Source organism: Thamnophis elegans, chromosome 2 (assembly GCF_009769535.1).
Source record: "Thamnophis elegans isolate rThaEle1 chromosome 2, rThaEle1.pri, whole genome shotgun sequence".
NCBI lineage: Eukaryota > Metazoa > Chordata > Lepidosauria > Squamata > Colubridae > Thamnophis > Thamnophis elegans.
In genome coordinates, this window is record NC_045542.1 from 24,211,739 (window position 1) to 24,235,903 (window position 24,165).

General features: G+C 41.8%; 1 protein-coding gene across 1 annotated transcript in view; it reads right to left on the reverse strand.

Annotated features, from left to right (window-relative positions):
* ZNF385A (zinc finger protein 385A) overlaps nt 1-24,165 on the reverse strand; it is a 90,109-nt gene that overhangs the window by 12,967 nt on the left and 52,977 nt on the right. The window contains exon 4 of the mRNA XM_032208672.1: nt 2,845-3,183. Within this exon, the coding sequence (XP_032064563.1) occupies nt 2,845-3,183 (339 nt within the window). The remainder of the gene's footprint in view (nt 1-2,844; nt 3,184-24,165) is intronic.

Genomic DNA, 24,165 nt, shown 5'->3' on the forward strand with positions numbered 1-24,165 from the left:
TAGGAGCCAAATCGCCAGCGAAAACCGGACAAAGAGCCTCCACACGGCGACCTGCAACGAGTCAGGCGACCAGGCAGCTGCGGCAATGTGCTCAGAAGCGAAACTGGCTAAACAAAATGGCGGGCGGAACTTCCGGTTTCCCAAAATGACCACCACACCAGTCATGCAGCCCAAAATGGCTGCAGCAGAGTCCACGCGCCTCCCACAACAGCTGCCTGTAGCCCTACGGCACCCGAGCGAGCCCAGGACAGCAGGAGGACCACGAGGTGAGCAAATAGCCAATTAAAAGGAAAGGAATTTTCTCTCACCAAGCCTGCTCGTAATGGACACAATTAAGGAAATTTTACCCTACTTTTAACTCTAGGAGAGTCCAAGCAATCTGTAGAATTGAAGAGAAACTCGAAAGCGCGTCCACTGGGCTAGCTGAATTGAAAAAAACTGAAGATAGTCAGCACCAGAGGCGTGGCTTAAAGTTTCAATTCAGTTCTGGGCAGATTGGCTGTATTTAACTTTTGCTTGGACCCTCCAGAGCAGCGCCCTGGAAAATAGAAGCACCCTCAAACCCATGCGTTAAGCAGAGGCAGCAGAGCAGCAATGGAAGGAAGATCAATTAGCAATAATTAGACTTATATACCACTTCACAGTGTTTTACAGCCCTCTCTAAGCAGTTGACAGAGTCAGCCTATTGCCCACAACAATCTGGATCCTCATTTTACCCACCTCAGAAAGATGGAAGGCTGAGTCAACCTTGAGCATGGTGAGAATCAAACTGCTGGGAGGCATCAGAATTAGCCTGCAATACTGCATTCTAACCACTGCACCACCATGCCTTAATTAAGTGGGTCAAAACAAACTGGGGAGCTGATCCCAGCCACTGTAGCAATGCAGTGGAGCTTTTCTGCTACAGCCATTAGGAAATATACTTTGCCCTCGCTTCCCTTCAAGGCCTGTTTTTCTTTTATTCTGGTTTGGACTTGTGGAAGAAATAAAATAAAATGCAGCTTCATTTTCAGAGTATTTGCAAGGTCTTTGGAGTCTAATCAGTTAGTACTATGGCACGCTCAAGAGCGTGTGAAATTAATATCTATAAAACTTGAGAACTCAAAAGGGACTCTGGTAAATAGGGTTTCTTGCCTTCTCTCTGTATCTGTAAGGAATAAAATTTGTGGGGAAAACTCTGTTGTCTTGAAAGATTGAAATAGAAAAATTAAGGTTTGGTCTTTCTTTTAGGTGTGGAGTAGAAGCCACCTCTACACTCAAGTCTTTGCACCAGTCCAAAGTCAACTGCACTTTTTTAAAATCCCACTTTATGAGTCTATTTCACAGCTAAGCTGCTTTATTTCTGATTCAGTCCCATTATATGCATCATCAGATTGAAGTAATGCCCTATTAAAATTTGTTTTTATTTAAAAATAAAGAAAAATGTTGAAACCTTGAAGACCTTGTCACGTTTTCCAACTCCCTTGGTTGGAAGCCACGTTTTCCAATTCCCTTGGTTCAAATTGGGGTTTCTTCCCTCCCAATTGAGATCCAACTCTACTTTCCAGCACACTCTTTAAATACAGGAGAGGATATAACAATCTCCACAATGGAAGAATGGATGGAAAAACACTTCAGTTAGCAGAGATGGCCAAGTTAACTGTTTTAATTAAAGAAAAGAATATATCCAGTTTTGTTTCTACATGGAAACTGCTTGAAGACTTCGTGCTTGCGACAGAACCCTCCCCCCCGTAAAATTCTGATTAGAGAAATTTGTTGTCATAGAAATGAATATTATATATTAAATATGTAAAAGTAAAAAAGTTGTGGCTGTGATAATATGCTTCTCACACTAACATGAACTCACACAAACACACCAGCCTGAAGATGGCGAGTGGGACCTCGCCAAAACAATCTCAATCTTACACAGGAAAAAACCCGAATACAGCAAAACATGTATATATATGTATATATGAGGGACGTGGTGGTTCAGTGGCTAAGATGCTGAGCTTGTCGATCAGAAAGATTGGCATTTGGCGGTTTGAATCCCTAGGGCCGCATAACGGAATGAGCTCCCGTTATTTGTCCCAGCTTCTGCCAACCTAGCAGTTCGAAAGCATGTAAAATGCAAGTAGAAAAATAGGGACCACCTTTGGTGGGAAGGTAACAGCGTTCTGTGTGTCTTCAGCATTTAGTCATGCTGGCCACATGACCACAGAGACGTCTTCGGACAGCGCTGGCATATTGGCTTTGAAATGAAGATGAGCACCGCCCTCTAGAGTCAGGAACGACTAGCACATATATGTGAGGGGAACCTTTACCTATGTATGTATGTATGTATGTATGTATATGTATATGTATATGTATATAATATATATTTATAAGTAGAGGAGTAGTGCTGAGAAGTAATTTGACAACCCAGCACCAGAAAATGGATCTGGGCTGGGACTCTGAATGCCATTCTTTGCATTCCTGTATTGGGCAGGTGGGAAGGGGGGGCACCAACAGAGTCTCATTGCTCAGCAGCAGGGAAAACAATTACTGGTTGATTTTAAATTGCCTTAAGAAGTTAGTTAGTGGGAATGCCAAAGCATGGCTCTGGTTATACGTATCTGGAACAACTAATTCCTGAATTAGTTTAATTTTAACTGTTACATGCCAACACACAAACTTCTCTTGTAAACATGTACCTAGAAGCCTGGAGGGGTGAACTCATGGTTCTCCACAGCTTCTGTTCCAGAAAGCACTGTTTGCACAGAAATATTGTCAAACTAGCAGCCACAGGACAAGCGGCTATTTGGTTTGACCTACCTCCTCAACAGTCCCTCTCACCAAAACATACCTCTCAAAACTCTCCACAAATACCTTTGTTATGCGCCTCAAGCTGAGACAGCGAGTTCACGGCCACTTTGCAGAGGGCACAATAGAGCAGCTTCTTGGCCTTCTCTTCATCGGGCTTGGGACTGCTGTTACTATGGGGTGCTGCCCCTGAAGCGGCTGGGGTTGCCGATGTGGTCGAGATTTCTCCCAACTTGGTCCCCCAGGCTGGTCCACTCTTGGAACTCTGGCTTGGCTCCGGGCAAGCGGCCAGGTGGGGCGCTATTGCTGCTGCTGGAGAACCCAGGCAGGGCTGTTTCTCTGGCGAGGAAGGAGCTGGCACGGGGGGCAGCGTCACTGATGCTCCTATGCCGTTCAGCTGCTCAGCTGTGTAAGAAAACCAAGAAGGGAAAGAAAGAAAGAGAAAGAATCAGGAATGGGGAAGAAGCAGAGAAGCCACACACAAATCTGAGCAGAGGGTGTAATTAAGAAACCAACGGTTGCAGAAGGGTTAATTATAGCCAAAGCTCACTACAACCTCAGTATTTCTTTTCAATTCCAGGCTTAAGCAAAGTGCTAGTGTGGCAATAATAGATAACCACTGCACAATGCGCTCATCTATTTTTCCCAGTCCAAATACCAAATTAGGCATCTGGCAAACCCAGATCTAGGATTCAGAGTGCTCTCAATTTAAAAATTAATCACTAGGCAAACCTATGACATATGGTGTCCAGGTAACACGCCAAGTCTCTGGATCCTCTGGAGGTCACACAAGAGGGTCCTGCTCTTGCACAGCCTCTCTGGAGCCTCCAAAATACATGCGAGAACGAGGCCTGCTTTGTTTTGAACACTTCAGGGCCACCCAAGAACATTTTTCTCAAGTTTCCAAGCCTCGTGTGATCCAGAGCTGCCTCGGATGGGCATGTTTTTCTGAGAGACCAACTGAAAAATATTTACAATTATGTAACCTTTTATTTATTTATTTTATTGAATTTAGGCGTTGCCCAAAAGGACACTTTGTTATGAATTGTTTCTTTTTTTGTCTATGTATGTGTGTGTGAGAGAGAGACAGAGACGCCAGCAGAATCAAGTTAGGCATTTTCTGAATTTTTGATATGCTGAGCCCAAATGGTTCACCGTCACTGCACCAGGCTCAAGCTGCCCTGTAGCCTTGAACCAGCAATCCCCAATTAATTGCATACCAGATGTGCTGGGCACCCAGAATTTCAAGACAAATAAATCTGTTTTCTAAAAGTATTATCCAACCTTTTATTAAAAAATAACTTACATTAGAGCAGTGGTTCCCAAACTTGGCAACTTTAAGACTTGTGGACTTCAACTCTGGCTGGAGAATTCTGGGAGTTGAAGTCCACAAGTCTTAAAGTTGCCAAGTTTGGGAACCACTGCATTAGAGAGAAACAACATTTGACAGTATAGACTATAGTCACATGCTCAGAAACTATAATTTCACTGTGCATAAAAACAGATTATCATAGATATTCCAGTACATTATGCTGTCAATCATAGCACTCTCTAGGGCTTGGATTATCAAAGCCTATTTATTTCTGGAAATTATAATTTGTTGAAATCTAGCTGCTGCTCATGTCTGTTCTTTGACATAAAAGCTATAGGCATTCAGTTTTGCATTCTATTTTATCTCCACAGAATAGGCAGTCTTGAGGAACTGAGGTAGGCAGGCCTTGTAAACTCTGGGTCCTATGCTTAAGATGTCAAGAATAAAGCATCAATACATCATTTGGCATGTTTTAAATCTGAGCCCTGACATTTAAAATAGCTTCTGTGGTTTAAAATTAAATCCTGTTTTTAAATTAAATCTTGCCTTTGGGGCAAGATTATGGAGACCTTCTCTTTATGAAAAGAAAACAAGCAAGGCTGAGATACAGCCTACTAATATGCTGTTGTTATTACAAGAATCATACCCAAGAGACTTCTGTTCTACAATCAGAAGAAATGCATGTAAACTGCACATGCATTAGCTTGGCATAATTAATTCCACTGTCAAGACTGTGCAGCATTAAAATATTTGTTTGTTAAACAGGCATAAATGTGAAGACTTAGATCATGAATTGCAGAAACCTCAAAAGTTCCCTGTTTTTTTAAAAAAGAAAACAGCAACAACTATATTTTATCCGTTCTTTCTTCCCCTCCAACTCAAACCCTTGTCAAAATGGCTAAGCAAATAAATAAAATGGGACTGAATCGAGTATGCTTTAAAAGCCACAATTCTACCAATCGATATTTGCTTACCATAATTTTAATCAGTTAACGTTTTGGTTCATTAGTCTATTGATTAACTGGATTAAATTTTATCATGCCCTCTGCAGTGGAGCAGCACAATGTGTGATCCCTGGGAAATTCTTCCCAGACCTTTCTGTATTCTTAAAAAGGATTTTGCTGCATCAAACTATAGAAAGATACTTTGGAGGGCAAGTTTCTCAAGTTGGGCAGATGTTTTGAATGTCAACATTCAACGGCCAACTAAATTTATAAGTGAATTGATAAGTTATAAAGGATTTCAGTCATATCTACACTAGTTAATGTGAAATATGGGGAACAGTTTTCAGATATGTATGCTGGATCTTTATAATATCAAAACTGCACCAAGGATCACCAAGGATTTTCCAAAGCTAACTAGACAGAAAAAAGCAAATACTTGTTTACCCAAGAGGAAGATATTCCTGGCATTAAGATGGCATCCCCACCAAGGCAGATGGACAATAAAAGCTTGCCATCCAAAATTCTTAGGAGTCAGGGTGCCTCAAAAGTGCAAATGAATGAATTCATTTTTAAAAGCTTGCTTGCCTAGGTTACCATGTTTCATCTAAGACATCTTTCCCATTGAAGAAGTACATCATTCTTCCTAAGTTACTTTTTCAGGTAAATACAGCAGTAATTTATCTTTCTTCATTAAGGAACCTATACTAAACGCAACTACTTAACTGGCATTATAGAGGACCATCTTCATAATGTAAGATCTAATTGTTAAGCCAAGCTTGTTTCACTCTACAAATGTCTTGGTAAGCAGGAGACAGAAGTCAACTAGTCCATTGTTATATTTACAAAAGAGCTATTCATATGACGCAGGTGCAGATGTCAGTTGTATGTGACCTACAGAGGGACAAAGATTTGGGCAGGAAGGCCCACAGAATATAACCCTGTGTTCTTCTAGCTCAGGAGTGTGCAATCCTCTGGTGATCAGGGAAACTGAAGGTCCGCAGTGGATAAGGCAATAATAAGTTTTTAAGAAGAGATTGGACAACTATTTGTCTGAAATGGTATAGGGTTTCCTGCTTAAGCAGGGGGTTGGACTAGAAGACCTCCAAGGTCTCTACCCAGTCTTCTACTCTACTCTACTCTACTCTACTCTACTCTACTCTACTCTACTCTACTCTACTCTACTCTACCCTACCCTACCCTACCCTACCCTACCCTACCCTACTCTATTCCATTTGGGCTATTTCTTCCCTTTGTTTGTGGGGAATCAGGGTGGAAGAACACAATGTTTAAAAAGCCATACTATTCTGTTACCAGGCTACCATTAAAACGTTCATACGATTCCTCCCCTCTACATTGTAGGAAACTGCTTCCCCCTATTTTCGCAGTAGTGATCACCTGTGACCTGGGAGGGGTCACACATTGACCACCCCATTTTGAACTGGAAAGAATTAATAAAGGATTTAGGACAACCTTGGTAGTGAATAATTATTGTCAGTTGGGAGAGTCTGAATGGTGTTGCTCCAAGTGTGAACTGGGCAGCCCAAGAGAGAGGTAGGCAAGACCTCACTCCCAACTTGATAGTGTGGATATGTGTATGTGTGTGTGGGCTCTTCGCTTTACCTGGATATATGATGTTTAGGCAAGGAGAATCTTCTTGCAGCATAGCACTCTGGAAATAGCTACCTCCTGGTGTAGGGAAAAGGCGGCTGTGTGGGCAAGGACAGGGACAAGGCCGAGTGAACGGGAGATCTGAAATCTTCACTGTTCAGCTGACTTCGGCAGAGCTTGCATATGTCAACCCTTATAATTGTACTTGGAGTTCTTTCCTATCCCTTTGTAGCCAAACAAGCTATTTGGATAGAGAAGCAAGCAATGATGATAATAATTAATCATCATCTCTTGTGCTCTAAACAGGTCCAAAAGAGATGTCAGGAAGTTTGTATGGTGTGCCTGTTTTCTATCATTTCTTCCTTTGCATGTCACATCCCAGGCATGGACCACACTGACCTCAGTTGAAAATGCCCTACCCCAGTTTCAAACCAGAGGTTCCAATTGGCTCATGTCAGCTTCTACAGGACAGAACAAACAGTTCTCTTTTCCAAGATTTTCTGATATTTAAAAAAGATGGAAATTGACCAGCTTGATTCCATGCTACACTATATGAATATAGTATAGAATATACTATGTGAAATTCTTCAAGAAGAGGGATTGCCTTAATGGACTATGGCCATTTGATCTGGCAACCATTTTCTTCTTCATCAAGGCTCAAGAAGCACATGATTCCTGTATTACTATTATAGAATAGAACCTGATGAATGGTGAGGGGCAAGGCGATAGACTACCCATACATTTTTAATTACTGTATTTTTTGGCATATAAGATGCACTCCCCCCCAAAAGAGGGTGAAAATTTTGGTGCATCTTATACACCAAATGTAGACCCGCCTACCCATTGCCCCCCACCCTTTGGCCTCTGCACATCGTGTTTTAGACCTGTTCCAGGCTGCAGGGATTGCCACTGACCATCACCCCCTCTGTGGCTTGCGTTTTTGGCCTCTGCACTTCGCGTTTTCGGTCTCTGAATGCTCCTTTTGAGACCCATTCAAGGCTGTGGGGATCGCCAGAGCACATTGCCACCGGTCGCCGCCTCCACGCATCACATTTTCGGCCTCTGCACATCACGTTTGCAGGCGGCGATTAGCAGTGATGTGCTTTGGTGATCCCCGCAGACTTGAACGGGTCTCACATGGAAGCCAAAATGGCAACCTGGAACAGCTGCTGTCTTGTCTGATTGCTTCTGCACTTCGCCTGCTTTACTTACTGGAGCTCTCTGCAATGATCAGCTGTGTTTTTGAGGTTGCATATCAGCCCCAACGAGGCGTGTGCGCACTCACAACCAGCGAATTAATGTGCTGAAGCTGAAAAGGCTGTTTGCTGCTAGCCAGATGAATACCAATGGATGCTGGTAGGAAGAGGCAGATTATTTTTCTTATTTTCCTCCCCAAAAACTAAGGTGCTGCTTATACTCCGGAGTGTTTTATACTCCGAAAAATATGGTAATCTAATTTTTAATCTGTTGTCATATTCATAATTGTTTGTATATTTATATATTTGATTGTATTGTAAGCCCCTCAGAATCGCTTTTGAGGTGGTCTGCAAATAAATTTAATAACAACAACAATAAAAGCTGATCACACAACTATTCACAGCCATTAACAGCTTTTGGCCAGGTGTGTAGCACAAGGCTCTAACTCCACCTAATATACTGATCATGCTGCTGGACAAAAAATATTTTTGCTACCAGAAAAGCATCAACCTAAGCCATATGTAGGGAGATATGCGTATTGTTCCTTGACTACTCATCTCGTGTGTCATTTTTTGCACACAGAAGGCAAACATATCCCTTTTTCGATGATGAATTTATTGACTGACTGATTTATTTATATCTTGCCTGATTATTCACAAATAACTCAAGGTATGAACATATCCAATGCACCTTCCTCCTCTTATTTTCCCCACAACAACCCTGTGAGTTGGGCTGAGAGAGAGTTATCGGCCCAAAGTCACCCAGCTGGCTTTTATGGCTAAGGTGGGAATAGAATCCATATTCTCCTGCTTCCTAGCCAGGTGCCTTAATCACTACACCAAACTAGCTCTCTTTATTCTATTGGGAACAACATTGGTATGCTATTATTAAGTTATGTTGGGAATGAGAACATGTTGTTGTTAGTTGCGAAGTTGTGTCTGACTCATCGCAATCTCATGGACAACGTTTCTTCAGGCCTTCCTGTCCTCTACCATCCTCTGGAGTCCATTTAACCTCATGCCTACTACTTCGGTGACTCCATCCAGCCACCTCATTCTCTGTTGTCCCATTCTTCTTTTGCCCTCAGTCTTTCCCAGAATTGGGCTCCTCTCCAGTGAGTCCTTCCTTCTCATTAGGCTGTCAAAATATTTGAGTTTCATCTTCAGGATTTGCCTTCTAAAGAGCAGCCAGGGTTGATCTCCTCTAGGACTGACCGGTTTGATCGCCTTGCAGTCCAAGGGACGCGCAGGCGTCTTCTCCAGGACCATAGTTCAAAGACCTCAATTCTTTGGCGCTCAGCCTTCCTTATGGTCCAACTTTCGCAGCCATACATTGCAACTGGGAAAACCATAGCCTTGATTATATGCCCTTTTGTTGGCAGGGTGATTTCTCTGCTTTTTAGTATGCTCTCTAGATTTGCACATTTCTCTCTTAAAATGAGAAAATGGAAAGGTTCAAAATTATATTATCAATCTTTTCATCCTTCAGAATACTTGTCTTTTATTCAACCCATTTGTAACTACCATTCCTCCATTTTTCCCCCCTGATGAAAATTGTTAGGCTTTCTTTTTTCTTCTTGTTCAGAATCAGCTGATCAGGGAAATATGATGACATCATAGCCAAATTTAGCTATGTGATGATGATGCTGAGAATAATCAAACCAACTGCGCCTGAGGACAATATTTCCTGCATATTTCCTACTTGTGATCTCAGCCAACAGCCCGCTGGCTAATTTCATGCTGCACCATCAAGCATTTTCACCGTCTTTTACAAAAGCCCATTTTTTGCCGCTTAAAGCATTTATATAAAGCAAATCACTCTGCTTCTTGGCTTAGTCCCAATTAAAGCGCACATTTTTTATCCTGAGCAGCTGCCTGGTTAATTCAACCAACAAATCCCTGCAAGGTTACAAACTGCAATTGACCCTTTGTCTGGGATTATGCAGCAAATAATCAGCATTAGTTCATTTGCTTTGATCTAAGGTTGGACTTTCGGTATAGGCACAATCTCTTCTCAGCTCCTTCCTGGAGAGTGCATCATTTGCCACTCATCCAAACAACTACAACTCCCATCGTTCTCTATGCAAAGAGAAACCTCCTTAATAATTTAACAACCGGTTCTCTGCCCTAATGACCAGCTGGGTAGACATGTCTGGGTGGTCATGTGACTGGGTGGGCATGGACAACTCGACATCATCACATTGAGGAGCACCTCTCCTCGCCCATCCTCTCCTTGCCATGCCCGGCCATACCTCACCCCTCCCCTCCCAGCCATTCCTTGTCACGCCCAGCTACTGGCCCTGCCGCCCAGCCGGGCGAGTGACTGGATGGCCAGGTGAGCAGCTGGGTAGTGAGGCGAGGAGTGGCTGGGTGGGACCAGGCGTGGGGAGGCATGCTATTCAGTCCATTTGCCAAACTGCACAAAAAGTTAGCTACCAATTCTACTAAACCTGTGCAAACCAGCTGAATTCCACCACTGTCCTTAATCCAATTTCCCCGCAACTCCCCTTGTGCTGTAGTTATATATCTGGATACTTAAATTTACAAAATTGCTCAATTTTTGCCAGTTTCATCCCTCCTTCCCCCCAAATAGCAGAGAATCACCTTCCTCTTTCCATGTGTCCCCCTCTCTAGCTGTCTCATCTCCAGCATGAAATAGCTCAACAAAGAAGTGATACTAACGTTGTTTCAGCAACAGCAGGTCGAAGAGGAGGAGGCACCTTCTGTCACCTTGGTATGGCTTAACAAAATCTTCTAGAGCAAAGGATGGCGACATCCTTTGCTGAGCCATCAGCAGCCTGCTGGAATTGTTACAACCCCCCCCCCACCCCTTTCAATCTCCCAATGCTAGATTATGACCCATTAAGACATTCCACTTCTATTCCACCCCTGCCTCTAAAATAAAACTGGCAACTGTCAGGTATATTTGCAAACCAATTTTATGTTTTGACTTCATGCTTAGTAATTGACATTTTGTTTAATACACCAGCTATTTTGGAATCGAGAAGGGAAGGTATTTAACACTATGTATGTATGTATGTATGTATGTATGTATGTATGTATGCATGTATGTATGTATGTATAATACAGAACATAGTGATTTCTTGATTTGTAAAGCTGCCCAGAGTTGTAAGGAACCAGTCTTCAATTTGAATGAAAGAAACAATAAATGTTTCCTATGATCCTGACTCAGATAAATCTATTCCTGCTGATCTATCTAAACCAATCAGCACTACAGTCCACCCAAATGTTGCTCTTGGCTCTACACTATTGATTTATCAAAACGATCTGATTCTTCCTTCTATAAAAGGTTCAAAAGTATCATTAACGTTGATTTGGACAGTACCTTGATAAGAGCTATAACTTGCAACTGCTGCTGAAGTGTGAAAACTTTAGTTTTGATATGCATGACAGTGTCCTTTAAGCATTTGAAAAATTAAGCCCGTGCCAAGAGGCCTGAATAGGCAGAATTCACATTTTGTTCCCCAAGAGTTTCTTCCGTAGAATCCTATTTATGTAAAAACCAGATCATGCCTTGACAATGTCATCAAAGGTCATGAAGAAGATGGATTAAATCCCTAGATCGTTTCTGATTTGCTGGCTGGATTGAGGACATAATTGCTGGAGTATTGTCCTTGACTGAGCCAAGCAGCAATAAATTTTCTCAAAGAAGCTGGATTTCAATTACCCCCCACCCCGCTTTCTGTATTCTGGAGATAAGTACTCAAGAGAAAACTAAGGCTTGCTTATAAACATTCATGCCCAAAACTCAAAAGGGTTTTCTCCAGCTTTCCTTTCTGTAAGACCTCATTTAAGGAGGTATAGTGTAAATGCTATAGTTAGACTGACCTTACTGCTTGTGTGTGTGTGTGTGTGTGTGTGTGAGAGAGAGAGAGAGAGATTGTGTTTTTTCTAAATTTCTCTTTGCTCACTATATTATTTTTATATCTAATCTACATAATTAGCTTAAGTACTTTTAAAAAGGAATTGCTCATTAAATGTTCTCCAGGCACAAAAGTGCATAAACTCTCAACCACTGCTTGTCCTTCAGGATTGGTACATGAAAAAGATGTGGAGACTCTAGATAGAGTGCAGAAAAGAGCAACAAAGATGATTAGGGGACTGGAGGCTAAAACATGAAGAATGGTTGCAGGAACTGGATATGCAGGGGTGGGTTTCGACCGGTTCGCACCGGTCCCTGCGATCCGGTTGGTCGCCGAACCCGGAAGTAAGTAACTTCCGGGAACGGCGAAGCCCCCCCCCCCCGCGCGCGCCCGCACACCCGCGCCCGCTCCTTACCCGGTTTTTACGAATTCTGCGCTTTCCACGCATGCGCAGAATGCATACAGCGCCTGCGCGATCCTCCAGGAGCAGCTGGAGCATCGCGCAGACGCTAGTACGCATGCGCATGCCACGTGCGTGCACGCGTGCGCCGCGTGCGTGCGCGAGGACGCCGCCGGCCTCGTTCCAACCGAACCGGTTGGAACGGGGCGAGAAACCCACCCCTGTGGATATGTCTAGTTTAATGAAAAGAAGGACTAGGGGAGACATGATAGCAGTGTTCCAATGGGGGCTGCCATAAAGAAGAGGGAATCAAGATATTCTTCAAAACACCTGAGGGTAGGACAAGAAGCAATAGGTGGAACCTAATCAAGGAGAGAAGCAACTTAGAGCTAAGGAGAAATTTCCTGACAATGAACCAGTGGACCAACTTCCCTCCAGAAGTTGTGAATTTTCCAACACTGGAAGTTTTTAAGAAGAGATTGGATAACCATTTGTCTGAAGTGGTGTAGAATTTCATGCCTAAGCAGGGGATTGGACTAGAGGACCTCCAAGGTCTCTTCTCAGTCTTCTATTCTATTCTATTCATTAAATTCTTTATTCTGGATTTTGGGTAGGAAAGGTGAAAGCACCTTCTTTTCTCTCTTCTTAGAGCTAGAGTGACGTGAGAAATCCTGGATAGAAAACCCAAGAAGTCCCCAGCTAGACAGACGGAGGGTGGGAGGGTCTAGGGGGCTTATCCTGACTCTTTTATTTTTTGCTGGGAACACTAGCAAAGAGGAATCGGTCAGGCAGGTTTTTAAATCTCCCTGTCCCCATTAGCAACACTGAATTTATTTTTTTTCCCTATTTTCTCCCCATCCCTTTTTCTTTTACATCTGTGCTGTATTCCAGAATATAATTCAGGAAAGATGAATGAGCTTTTAACACTGAATATATGTGAGTTCTTTAGGGAGCCTTTGTTTTGGCTAAAATACAGGCTAGGAATGCCTGAGACCAATAAATCTGCCATGCTTCTGGCATGTCTCAGCTTAGCCAGTTGTGACAGCCAGCTGTGGAAACTGCATGAAAACTTATCCTAATTTCAAAGCTGGGAAGTGAGATTTCATCTTTACTGAGCAAATTACTCCCCTAAGCTCAATTCTACAACATAAAAACTGCTGAGTGGACAGGATGAACAAGACCTGGGGCTACAGGAAGTGCCTATCTTGCTTACTCCAAAGATGTACCATTTCTTGCTTTCAGTCACTCCCTACCGAGTGAATACAGAGAAACTAATTTGATGAGAAGGCTGCACAACAGGACATGACTTTGAAGGGAAAGGGAGATCTTTTGATCATTTTGGCATTAAAAGAAAACGGGGAAAATGGATTGGCAAGTCACCAAAACTCAACATTTTTGTCCAAGCCATGCAAATTAGGCAGATGCACGGACTTTTGATGAGTCAACCTGGCACCTCTAACAGTCTTATTGTAGGCTGTCCAGATTCACTTTTTCATGAGAATGGCAGCCATATGAATAAATTATATAAATAAATACATAAATATTAAGACTACACAGAAAGGGGTTTTGGCCTTATGGAAATGAAGAGCTATCTTACATCTATTAATAAATCCTAATTCTTTTATATGTGAAGGAAGGACTCACTGGAGAAGAGCCTAGTGCTGGGAAAGATTGAAGGCAAAAGAAGAAGGGGACGACAGAGAATGGGGTGGCTGGATGGAGTCACCGAAGCAGTAGGCGGGAGCTTAAATGGACTCCAGAGGATGGTAGAGGACAGGAAGTCCTAGAGGAATGTTGTCCATGGGGTTGCGAAGGGTCAGACATGACTGCAACTAACAACAAATTGTTTTATTGATGCAAAGTAATTGAAAGTAACATAGCTATAAAACTTATGGAAATGAAGAACTATCTTACATCTATTAATAATTCCTAATTCTTTTATTGATGCAAAGCAAACAATCGAAAGTGACATAGCTATAAAACTGAACCATGTCCCAAAGGTGCTTTTTCAAGAGGCAACTGGACTTTGTTTTTCTTTGAAGACATTTTGCTTCTCATCCAAGAAGCTTCTTCAGTTCTGACTGGATGGTGGGGAATGGAAGGATTTATATTCCTTTCATCTTCAAAGAAAAACAAGGAAGTCCAGTTGCCTCTCAAAAAAACACTTTTGGGACAACTATGACCCGTATTATTCACAATCTCCATAGATATAAAGCTGAACCTGCTTTCTATCCATAAAAAATATAACTTGGATCATAAATAAAGTTCACCTTGTCCATGTGCTTTCACCAAGGGGTCTGCTTATGCTTCTGGGGCACTCAAAAGCTGTGCATGATGGAGGAAGTATTTTCTCACTGCAAGTTGCACTTTTTTTTTTAGCTCCATTCTGCAGCACTAGAACTCATGGGCCTCCAGTGAAATTGACTGAAGATCCCCAGTACATTAATTGCTACTAATTGTTATCACAGTACCCACATTTTTAAAAAGGAATGAGTCCCACTTTGCCCTTACAGGATGTTTTTTTATGGTATTGGAAGAAAGAAGATGTTCTGTACACATTCCAAGTGAGCCTGCACAGGACGTTCACAGATACTACTTCTTTTTGCTAGGTCACTCCTGGTATCTACCACATCTGAAGATGGGATGCTAGAGGAGACTGTGCTTCAATTGCTCAGGTGATTACCTTCTTTTATTTTTAAAACTGTATACCTGTATTTTCCTAAGGACAAAGCTGAGAACTGAGCCTCCCTCTTACTCTAACTCAGGGGTCTCCAACCTTGGCAACTTTAAGCCTGGCAGACTTCAACTCCCAGACTTCCCTAGCCAGCTTTTGCTGGCTGGGGAATTGTGGGAGTTGAAGTCCGCCACTGCTCTAACTCATGTAAATGATGCTGAGCCACCCACTAGCAGGCTGATTAATGTCTCTCTTTGGTAGGATAAGCTACTTTCTGAGATTGAGGTAAATATGATGAGCTGTTATGGTGGCACAAGAATGGGGGAGGGCACCAAAGGTGGGGATTGCTTATTTCTCTCATGCCTATTTGTGGACTCCACAAAGATATCTGGCTGACCACCCCTGAAGCAGAGTAAATGGAGGCTCAACTTAACCAATTATGGCTTTTCCTATGTTCTTCTCATTCTATAGGAGCCGAGGTGGAGCAGTGGTTAGGGTGCAGTACTGCAGGCCACTTCAGCTGACTGTTATCTGCAGTTCAGCGGTTCTAATCTCACCGGCTCAAGGCTGACTCAGCCTTCCATCCTTCTGAGGTGGGTGAAATGAGGACCCAGACTGTGGGGGGCGATATGCTGACTCTGTAAACCGCTTAGAGAGGGCTGAAAGCCCTATGAAGCGGTATATAAGTCTAACTGCTATTGCTATTGCTATTACTATAGGTCCAGGCAATCAAGGCAAAGCAGGGATATTATTTAAATCAAGTGACAACGGTTCTGATCTTTTGTTATGCTAGCCTATTTAAATGAGAACTATTAAAGTACCAGTAGCCAATAATCAGGATATGCTTACTGCAGAATAAAATATGAACTGTGCTACTTCAAGAAAGATAAAATATGCCCAAGATAATCTGTCCAGCATGAAGGACTTCTTGCTTATCTCATGTTTCCCCTCTTCCAAGAATGGCTTTACCTGAGCTCCTTCTTGACATTGCCTTTGTGGTGAAGTATCCTCCTGCGAGAAGCAAGAGGCCCAATGCTCTGGTTGTAGGCAGGCAGGCTCAGCATTGGGACTCAGCATGATGCCCAAAGGAGAACTGAAAGAGCTTAACAATTGTTTTTCCACAAACTAGAATGAATTAGCTAGATAGCACTTTTGAAGTTATGTTGGAATCCTCTGGCTTGTGGAATTCTACTTTGATACTCCTTCCAGAATCCCAAGGTCCATGGAAGCAAGTCAACTTCAAAATAGTAACAAGACAGAGAAGCTATCATTGCCAAACTGTCAATCTGTGCAGAATTTTGTCGAAAGTAAGGAAGATGACCTTAATGGAAATATGCAAGTTTGTAACAGCTAGATAACATTTGGAAACAATTCAGGTAGATACTGTATCTCCCTAATTCATTGAGCTATAAGGAGGAGGAGGAAGAGAAGGAGGAAGAACATAGACTTGCAAGATTGACATCAGCCCCACTAGGTAGATCAGGTCAAGAAATCAGCTTCTCAGAAAAGCCAACACTATTTTTATTGAGATTGGCTAAAATAACAGAATATTGCATATTTCCATCAAGGTCCTTACTCTACAGATTTAGCCTACTTCTAGACATGGCACAGGTCTATTGATCTGACAAACTGTCTCAGATTTCTGTTTTTCCCCCCTTTAGAATAAATAAGTCTCTACTCTGACTTTCATTTTTTTTATTCTACTTCTATACCTCACATTAAAGGAAGCTGGCCCAATCTTTCAAAGATTTTTTAAAAAAATGAGTGAAGCTGCATTTATAAGTGACATTTAAGGTGCTGTAGATGTTTGAACCACACATCCATGCACCAACACTCTGACTCATTTTAAATCAATACATGTTATTTTCCTTCATGGAAAGTGTAAGCACTGCTGTTAAAAAAATAATAGATACATCTATAATTTTAATCTATCTGTGATTAGAAAGTGGCATATCCAGTACAAAACAAAATATAAGGTATGACTGTGCTAATGCAAAGGAAATTCACTGCTATTAAATCCAAACTGTATTTTTGTCTGTGTGTGTGTGTGTGTGTGTCTTTGTGTAAAAGCCACACAGCCATGACAGTATAGACCAGCAGTCCCCAACCTTTCTAGCTTGGTGCCTGGTGGGGGTGGAGGGGATAGTTCCTGTGAATAAGAGGCAGTTGCGTACGAGTGTGCTCACCCCTGGTTTTTTTCCCCCCTAAAGGGTTAGGGGTGCAAGGGTCTTATAACTTGCATTGTGGTTACAGTTGTGTTTGCTAAATAAAGATTACTAGTACAAATGTAGCTAGAAAGTAAATGATTAATACCATATTCCAACCATTTGCCACTTGACAGGCAGCTTGCTGTCCCTCCCCACCCACAAAAAAAAAAAAAAATCTAAACCATTCCTACTTGTATAGTTTGACATTTTGTAGGTGGTTGGGGATAATGAGTTCAGTCCTATGTATCTGCTGGGCACTCGGCTGGGGAAAATCACTACAGCAGTAGACACTACTAATCTCTCTTATCCCATCTGGGACGTTTACTTCTGTTAAAGGCAGGTTTGGTTTTTCAGGCAAAAATGCTCTCATCCACCATTTGTCACCACTTCCCTATTAGACATAACCTCTCATTCAACTCTTTTGATAAATTTTGTGTGTTGTTAAACCCAAAATATAGCCTTTAATTTAGGCACTATCCTATTGTCCATGAGAATACTATTTAAATGTCTACCTTTAAACTCTGCAATGCGTTTTTGTTTTGTTTTTTCTTCCAATCTCTGGAGGGTTGATTCAATTTACATTAATCAAAGAATGTAGGAATGGAACAGGCAAAATTTCAAGCCAATCTTTCTAGGAGCAAAAAATGCATATCATAGATGGGCTTTTTCCTTGCCTAAATTCTAAAGCAGCTCCTATGAATGCAACTATTGTAGACAGTCTTGTTTCTTCCTGAGGTTTTCAACTTCCATTTCAGCAACATCTAGGCAATGGTAAGGAATTGTGAGATGGATATAATAAGAGTTGGCTAACACCAAAGTACTGTACTTATTTCTGATCTATCTGAAATACATGATTACGATCTCTTATGGGACTGCACACTGGCTCTACCCTTTCAGATGCCTGAAATAAGGATCTGATTATCAATTTAACACTTTTTCTGTCTTCCAATCTCGGATTCCATCTGGCTCATCATCCTAATCTTTAGCCCTGCATACCCTCCTCTTTAATCTCAGATTCTTCACCTCACCTTTTATCTCTCTATCCTGGATTATGTGGGTATGACAGAATAAATATATTGGGTTCCTTTAAATAGACAAAAAAACCCTTTGCCTATAATTTAGACAAAATTGTTATTTTTCTAGTGCTGTCAAAGATAAAATTGTTACCAGGAAGCAGTGAAAAAAAAAGCACCAAAATACATCCCGAGAGAAATTAATAAGGAACTTCCATCAGTACAAAAAGTAGAGAGATCAAGAAGGATAGTACAAATTTGCATGCGAGCTGCATTAGACAAACAGAGCAAATCTACGGTATATATCATTATTCAGAAGGAAATCTCTTTGAGTTCAAAGGGATTTCTTCCTACAAAAAAACATGCATATGATTGCAGCCTGGAGGCTTTTGATAATACACATCAGAGCAATCTTACAGCTGTGGGAGGGGGGGGGAGAAACTCAGTGGCAGATGCCACTCCTTAAGCAGTTCTCTTGCCAGCCAGAAAGAGATGGGCAGATTGTATGTTTCTTTGCATGTGCGTGTATGTGTGTGCGCATGTGCGTCCGTAGCTTTCCACCTTTTTTCCCTTTATTGTTGCCATTTTTCTCTTCCAATGGGTTCCAGTGGAAAGCAAATTGAATAATTTAGTTACGACACACTTTTCCAGGACTCAAAGAGCTTTGGTTAAGAATATAAGATTAAAAGGAAGCCAACTGGATGCCTTTAGAAAGTTCACAGATATTGACTGGAAGGCAACCCTGTGGTGCAGCCTAACAGTAGGAGGGGATGAATGCCCAATGGAATGCCCTCCCAATATTAGGAATCACAAAGAGTCTGGTTTTCCAAGAACCACCTAAATTGGCTACTATTCTGTACCACAATTTTTGGCAGCAACCTCCATAGGTCAGCAATGGAACTCTGCCTCATGTGAAAATATATTTTCTTCTGATAGTCCGGAATCTTCCTGTATTTCATTTCAGTTGCTGAACAGAATTTAGAATAGTGTAAAATATGGAGAAAATCTTCTCTTGATCCATTGTACCAGACATTGTTTTATGTATCTCTATTCTGTCTGTTTTTATCTTCGCTGCAATTGATATAGTTTTAATCATAGGAGACATGCCTCCAAATCCTAACCCTTTTGGCTCCTTTTTCTCTTCTGAGTGTGGTCTCTCCACAGATTTGTATAAGGCATTTTTATAGCAGAATTTCTATTTCAGTTGTCATTGCAACATTCCCAAGCATAGACTTTGACTCTAATGCAGCAGCTGTCCAATCTGACCTCAAGGCAAGTCCCTGCTGGCATTAATACATAGTTGCAGATGGACAACATCATCACTGTTTATATTAATCTGTTGAATATTACATTATAAATAAATGCTCAAAAGGCAAACAACTTCCTGAACTTATCTGGCTCCTTGCCTTACCTGATACTAATTTTCCTAAAATCATTTAATAAGAAACAAATCAATGATAAACTGATAAACTGCAAAGTGCCCAGCACAATCTTTATTGGGCAAAGGCATAGAGATGATGATGATGATGACGATATGTGTGTGTGTGTGTGTGTGTGTGTGTGTGTGTGTGTGTGAAGGACTGATGGGATACAATCTCCTTGATAGCCTCCTGCTAATAAATGGCTCTTTTGCCTTTGGCTCCATCCATCATCACAGGCATTTTGTGAACAGCAACTCCCTCCCATGGCAACCATATTTTGTAAGCATGTTCATGGCAAACTCCCATTGTCCCAAGTGTGATTATTACCTCCAAAAGGTTTCCTGTATTTGACTCATTATTGGATTCCTTATCTATGGAGTATATTATATGACTGTGACGCCAAACCTATGACACGTGTGGCACAGATGGCACGCGGAGCCATATTTGGTAGCACACCAATTGTCGACTGCGGGTGCCAGCCAGCTGATTTTTTGCCCTTCCGGAGGGCCAGGGGAGGCCATTTTCGCTCTCCCCAGGCTTCAGGAAAGACTCCGGAGTCTGGGGAGGGCAAAAACGGCCCCAACGGCCCAGTTTCCAGATACCAGAGGGGCGGCGAAGGCCGTTTTCACTCTCCACAGGCTTCAGGAAAGCCTCCGGAGCCTGGGGAGGGATGGTGCGTGCATGTGGAGGGATCACGTGCGCATTCGGGGTGTGTGTGTGTGCTCACATGCGCAGGTGGGTGGGGAGGATTGAGTGGGCATGCGCGCAATTTTGGCACGTCGTAAGAAAAAGGTTCGCCATCACTGTTATATGAGAACCTAACATGCAAACTACTGTTTTAAGGTAAAGGTAAAGGTTCCCCTTGCACATATGTTCTAGTCGTTCCCGATTCTACGGGGCGGTGCTCATCTTCATTTCAAAGCTGAAGAGCCAGTGCTGTCTGAAGACATCTCCGTGGTCATGTGGCTGGCATGACTAAACCCCGAAGGCAAAGGGAACACTGTTGCCTTCCCAGCAAAGGTGGTCCCTATTTTTCTATTTGCATTTTTATGTGCTTTCGAACTGCTAGGTTGGCAGAAGTTTTACATGTAAATAAATAAAGCTTTTATCTTGACATATAGCATGTGGAGTCCTAGAAAAGAATGAAAGATGAAAAATTGTGATGTGTGAGAACAATGATAGCTAGCAAAATACTAACTACATACAGAGGATAATCAGGGATTCTAAAGGACTCTTTTCAAGAAGAAAGCATTTTCATTGTGGCACCTAACTTAAAATTCAGGGAATCAAAGTGTCTTCTCAATTACAAGTAGATCCATGATCTAGATGAGTTAAAACAAAGACCTTCTGTTTGGTCAATTTTTCTTAATACTGCTGCTTTCATGAAAACATACTTTTCTAGAAATAAATTCCACCAGACTCAAAAGGACTCATTTTTGGCTTACTTTGCAAAAGGTTCTGCACTTTTGTCTTTTTAATTTCTTCAGCAGACTTGATTCCTCCCCCCACCCCACCCCCCGATTTATCTAAAGTCATGAATTGGTTAAAAAAAAAGTCACAGGAAAGATTCTGCATGTTTGGTGCAGAATGAAAGTTTTACTTATTTAATTATCAGCTAGTTTGGCCCTTGTAATAAGTACATCCGTAAACTAAAATTTTATAGGACAGTTAATCCCGTCAAATTCAAAACCAATTTATTTATTATTGTGAAGTCTATGTTTGTTTCCAATTATAGCAGCAGAGTTTCCAATGAAAACTGCTGGCTGATGTGGAAGTTTCTTCCACAATTATGTGATCTATGACACACAGTTTATTTTAATTAATGATCCTTATATGAATAATTCCTATGACATACTGTAACATGTTACATAATAAAGGCTTCAGAACAGCAGCCATAAATTGGGCATGGTTCTGAAAATGATAAAATTGCCCACTCGTACGCTGTCAAATCCCCTTCAGTCCAGTTTTACTATTATTAGCACATCAAATACTGCAGAAACCTAATTGTAAGGTGACTAGATCCAGGGTTCATAAATCTGAATGACTGCTAGCTGACAGCAAAGGATTCTGTAGTGATTATTCAGAATTTTGTAACCTAGATATCATAGCTTTAATACAGCGATCAAAATGTTGAAGTTCAATGCTGAAAGGTCCAATTCAGCTCTGAAACATATGGTGTTCCTAATCGTTGCCATTTCTCATCCTAACTGCACTGACTGAAATGTTTTTACCTTTTTGAAAGAGATAGAAATGAGAGGGGGAGGGAGAAGGGAAGAAAACATAGCCTGATAAATATTTAATTAAGACATTCTTTCATGTAACCTGAATGCACTAGAAGTTGTTTTTGAATAAATATTCACAGAATTGCCTTGAACATTTCCTGGGATTAAATTCTACTGAACACAAAGTGAGTTCTTTAGACAGATATTGTGCTGCAAATCTCCTCTGATTAGGTAAGAATGAAACAAAGAACATTTGTGAAGGTACAATAGTTGAGAATCGATTGCCCTAAACCCAGTAGTAAACTATCACAAAGGTTGTAGGTATTTAGCTTAACCTACTATGTTTCCCCAAAAATAAGTCAGGGTCTTACCGTATATACTCGAGTATAGGCCGACCCGAATATAAGCCGAGGCACCTAATTTTACCACAAAAACTGGAAAAGTTATTGACTCGAGTATAAGCCTAGGGTGGGAAATGCAGCAGCTACCGGTAAATTTCAAAAATAAAAATAGATACCAATAATGTTTTTGAATATTTATTTCAAAGAAAAACAGTAAACTAGCGGTGTATTCAATGAAATACTTCACTCACCTCATGATGCTGATGTCCCGCTGTGATGATGATGTCCCGTGCAGCCGCGGGAGCGATGTCCCGCCTCCTATGACACACGGCACAGTGATTCCTATCATTGGATCACTGTACCAGAGGAGGTGGGACATCGCTATGTGGCTGCTTGCCATAACAAGGAGGAGGTGGGACATCGTTGCAGAGCGGCAGGAGGGGGAGGAAGGGGAATCGTAAGACAGCCCTGCATTACATTAGAACGTGAGGAGGGGGGATGGTGCGGTGCGCGCTGCGCGGCAAACTGACACAGAGGGAGGGGAAACTCACAGGGGCACTGGGCCATTCACGAGTGTCACCCAGCGGCATGGCCCCGCCCCTTTTTCTCCTCCATTTCGGGCAAATTTTTCACTGACTCAAGTATAAGCCGAGGCGGCTTTTTTCAGCCCAAAAAGTGGGCTGAAAAACTAGGCTTATACTCGAGTATATACAGTATTTTCTTTTGACCCCTGAAATAAGCATTTGGCCTTATTTTCGGGGAGGTCTTATTATTTTTGAGGTGCAGGAGGAGGCGAGCGTGGCCACTTCATGGCTCCTGCTGTGTTGCAATATTTTTGGGGAGGGCTTATTTCAGCAAATATGCTCAAAAGCCTGATGGGCTTATTATCCAGGGGTGGTCTTATTTTTGGGGAAACAGGGTATATACAATACTTACCATTCCTGTAGGTACCATAAGTAATTCCTATGCTCAAGCAATATATAGCCTCCTACAATTTAAAATTAAATTGGATCTAATTCTGTTTTCCTCTGGACAGAAAAGTATATTTTTATTTACTGCTCTTCCCATACATGCACAAGTAGTCCTTGACTTACGACCACAATTGAGCTCAAATTTATGTCGTTAAGTGAGACATTTGTTGAGTGTTTTGACCCATTTTATGACCTTTCTTGCCATAATCGTTAAGTGAATCACTGCAGTTGTTAAGTCAGTCACACGGTTGTTAAATGAATCTGGCTTCCCCATTGACTTTGCTTGTCAGAAAGTCATAAAAATCAATCACATGACCATGGGACACCGCAACTGTCATAAGCATGAATCAGTTGCGAAGCTTCTGAATTTTGATCACATGACCCTGAGGATGCTACATTGGTCATCAGTGTGAAAAACGGTCATGTTACTTTTTTTGATGCCACTGTAATGTCAAACGGTACCTAATTGAACTGTTGTAAGTCAAGGACTATATGTATATATATAATACAATCTCCAAAACTTCAGGGTGGATGGGCAATGTATTAATTTTATGCAATCCCTATGGGGCTGGAGTCTGTTTTTTTGAAATTCCTACTCCTATTTTTTACTACCGGTTCGGGTGCGTGCTCTCTCTCTCTCTCTCTCAACGCTTTTGCACATGCGCAGAGGGTGGGCAGAGCCTCCTGCGCTGCTACTACCAGTTTGCCCAATCTGGGCCGAGCAACTCACCTCTGTTCTATTCCCAAACTTTGGCTTCCAAGCAATCCTGGTCCTTTTCTTGGCCAGATGCCAACTAGGAAATCAGAAAAACTTTCTGGATGCAAAAGATTTGTCCTCTATAGCTAAGCTACTACTTCTACTGTACCTGTTTTAATTAGGGGAGGGGGAGATTTTCTCTTTGGCAATATAGAAAAGTCTTTTACTTTTGCCATTAAGAAGAAGCACCCCAAATAATGCATGGGCTTATCTATTATTACGCCAGAGGTGGTATTCAGCAGGTTCTGACCAAGTCTAGAGAACTGGTAGCGGAAATTTTAATTAATTCGGAGAACCAGTAAATATCACCTCTGACTGACCCCACTCCCATCTCTGCCTCCTGAGTCCCAGCTGATCGGGAGGAAATGGGGATTTTACAGTATCCTTCCCCTGCCATGCCCACCAAGCCATGCCACGCCCATAGAACCAGTAAAAAA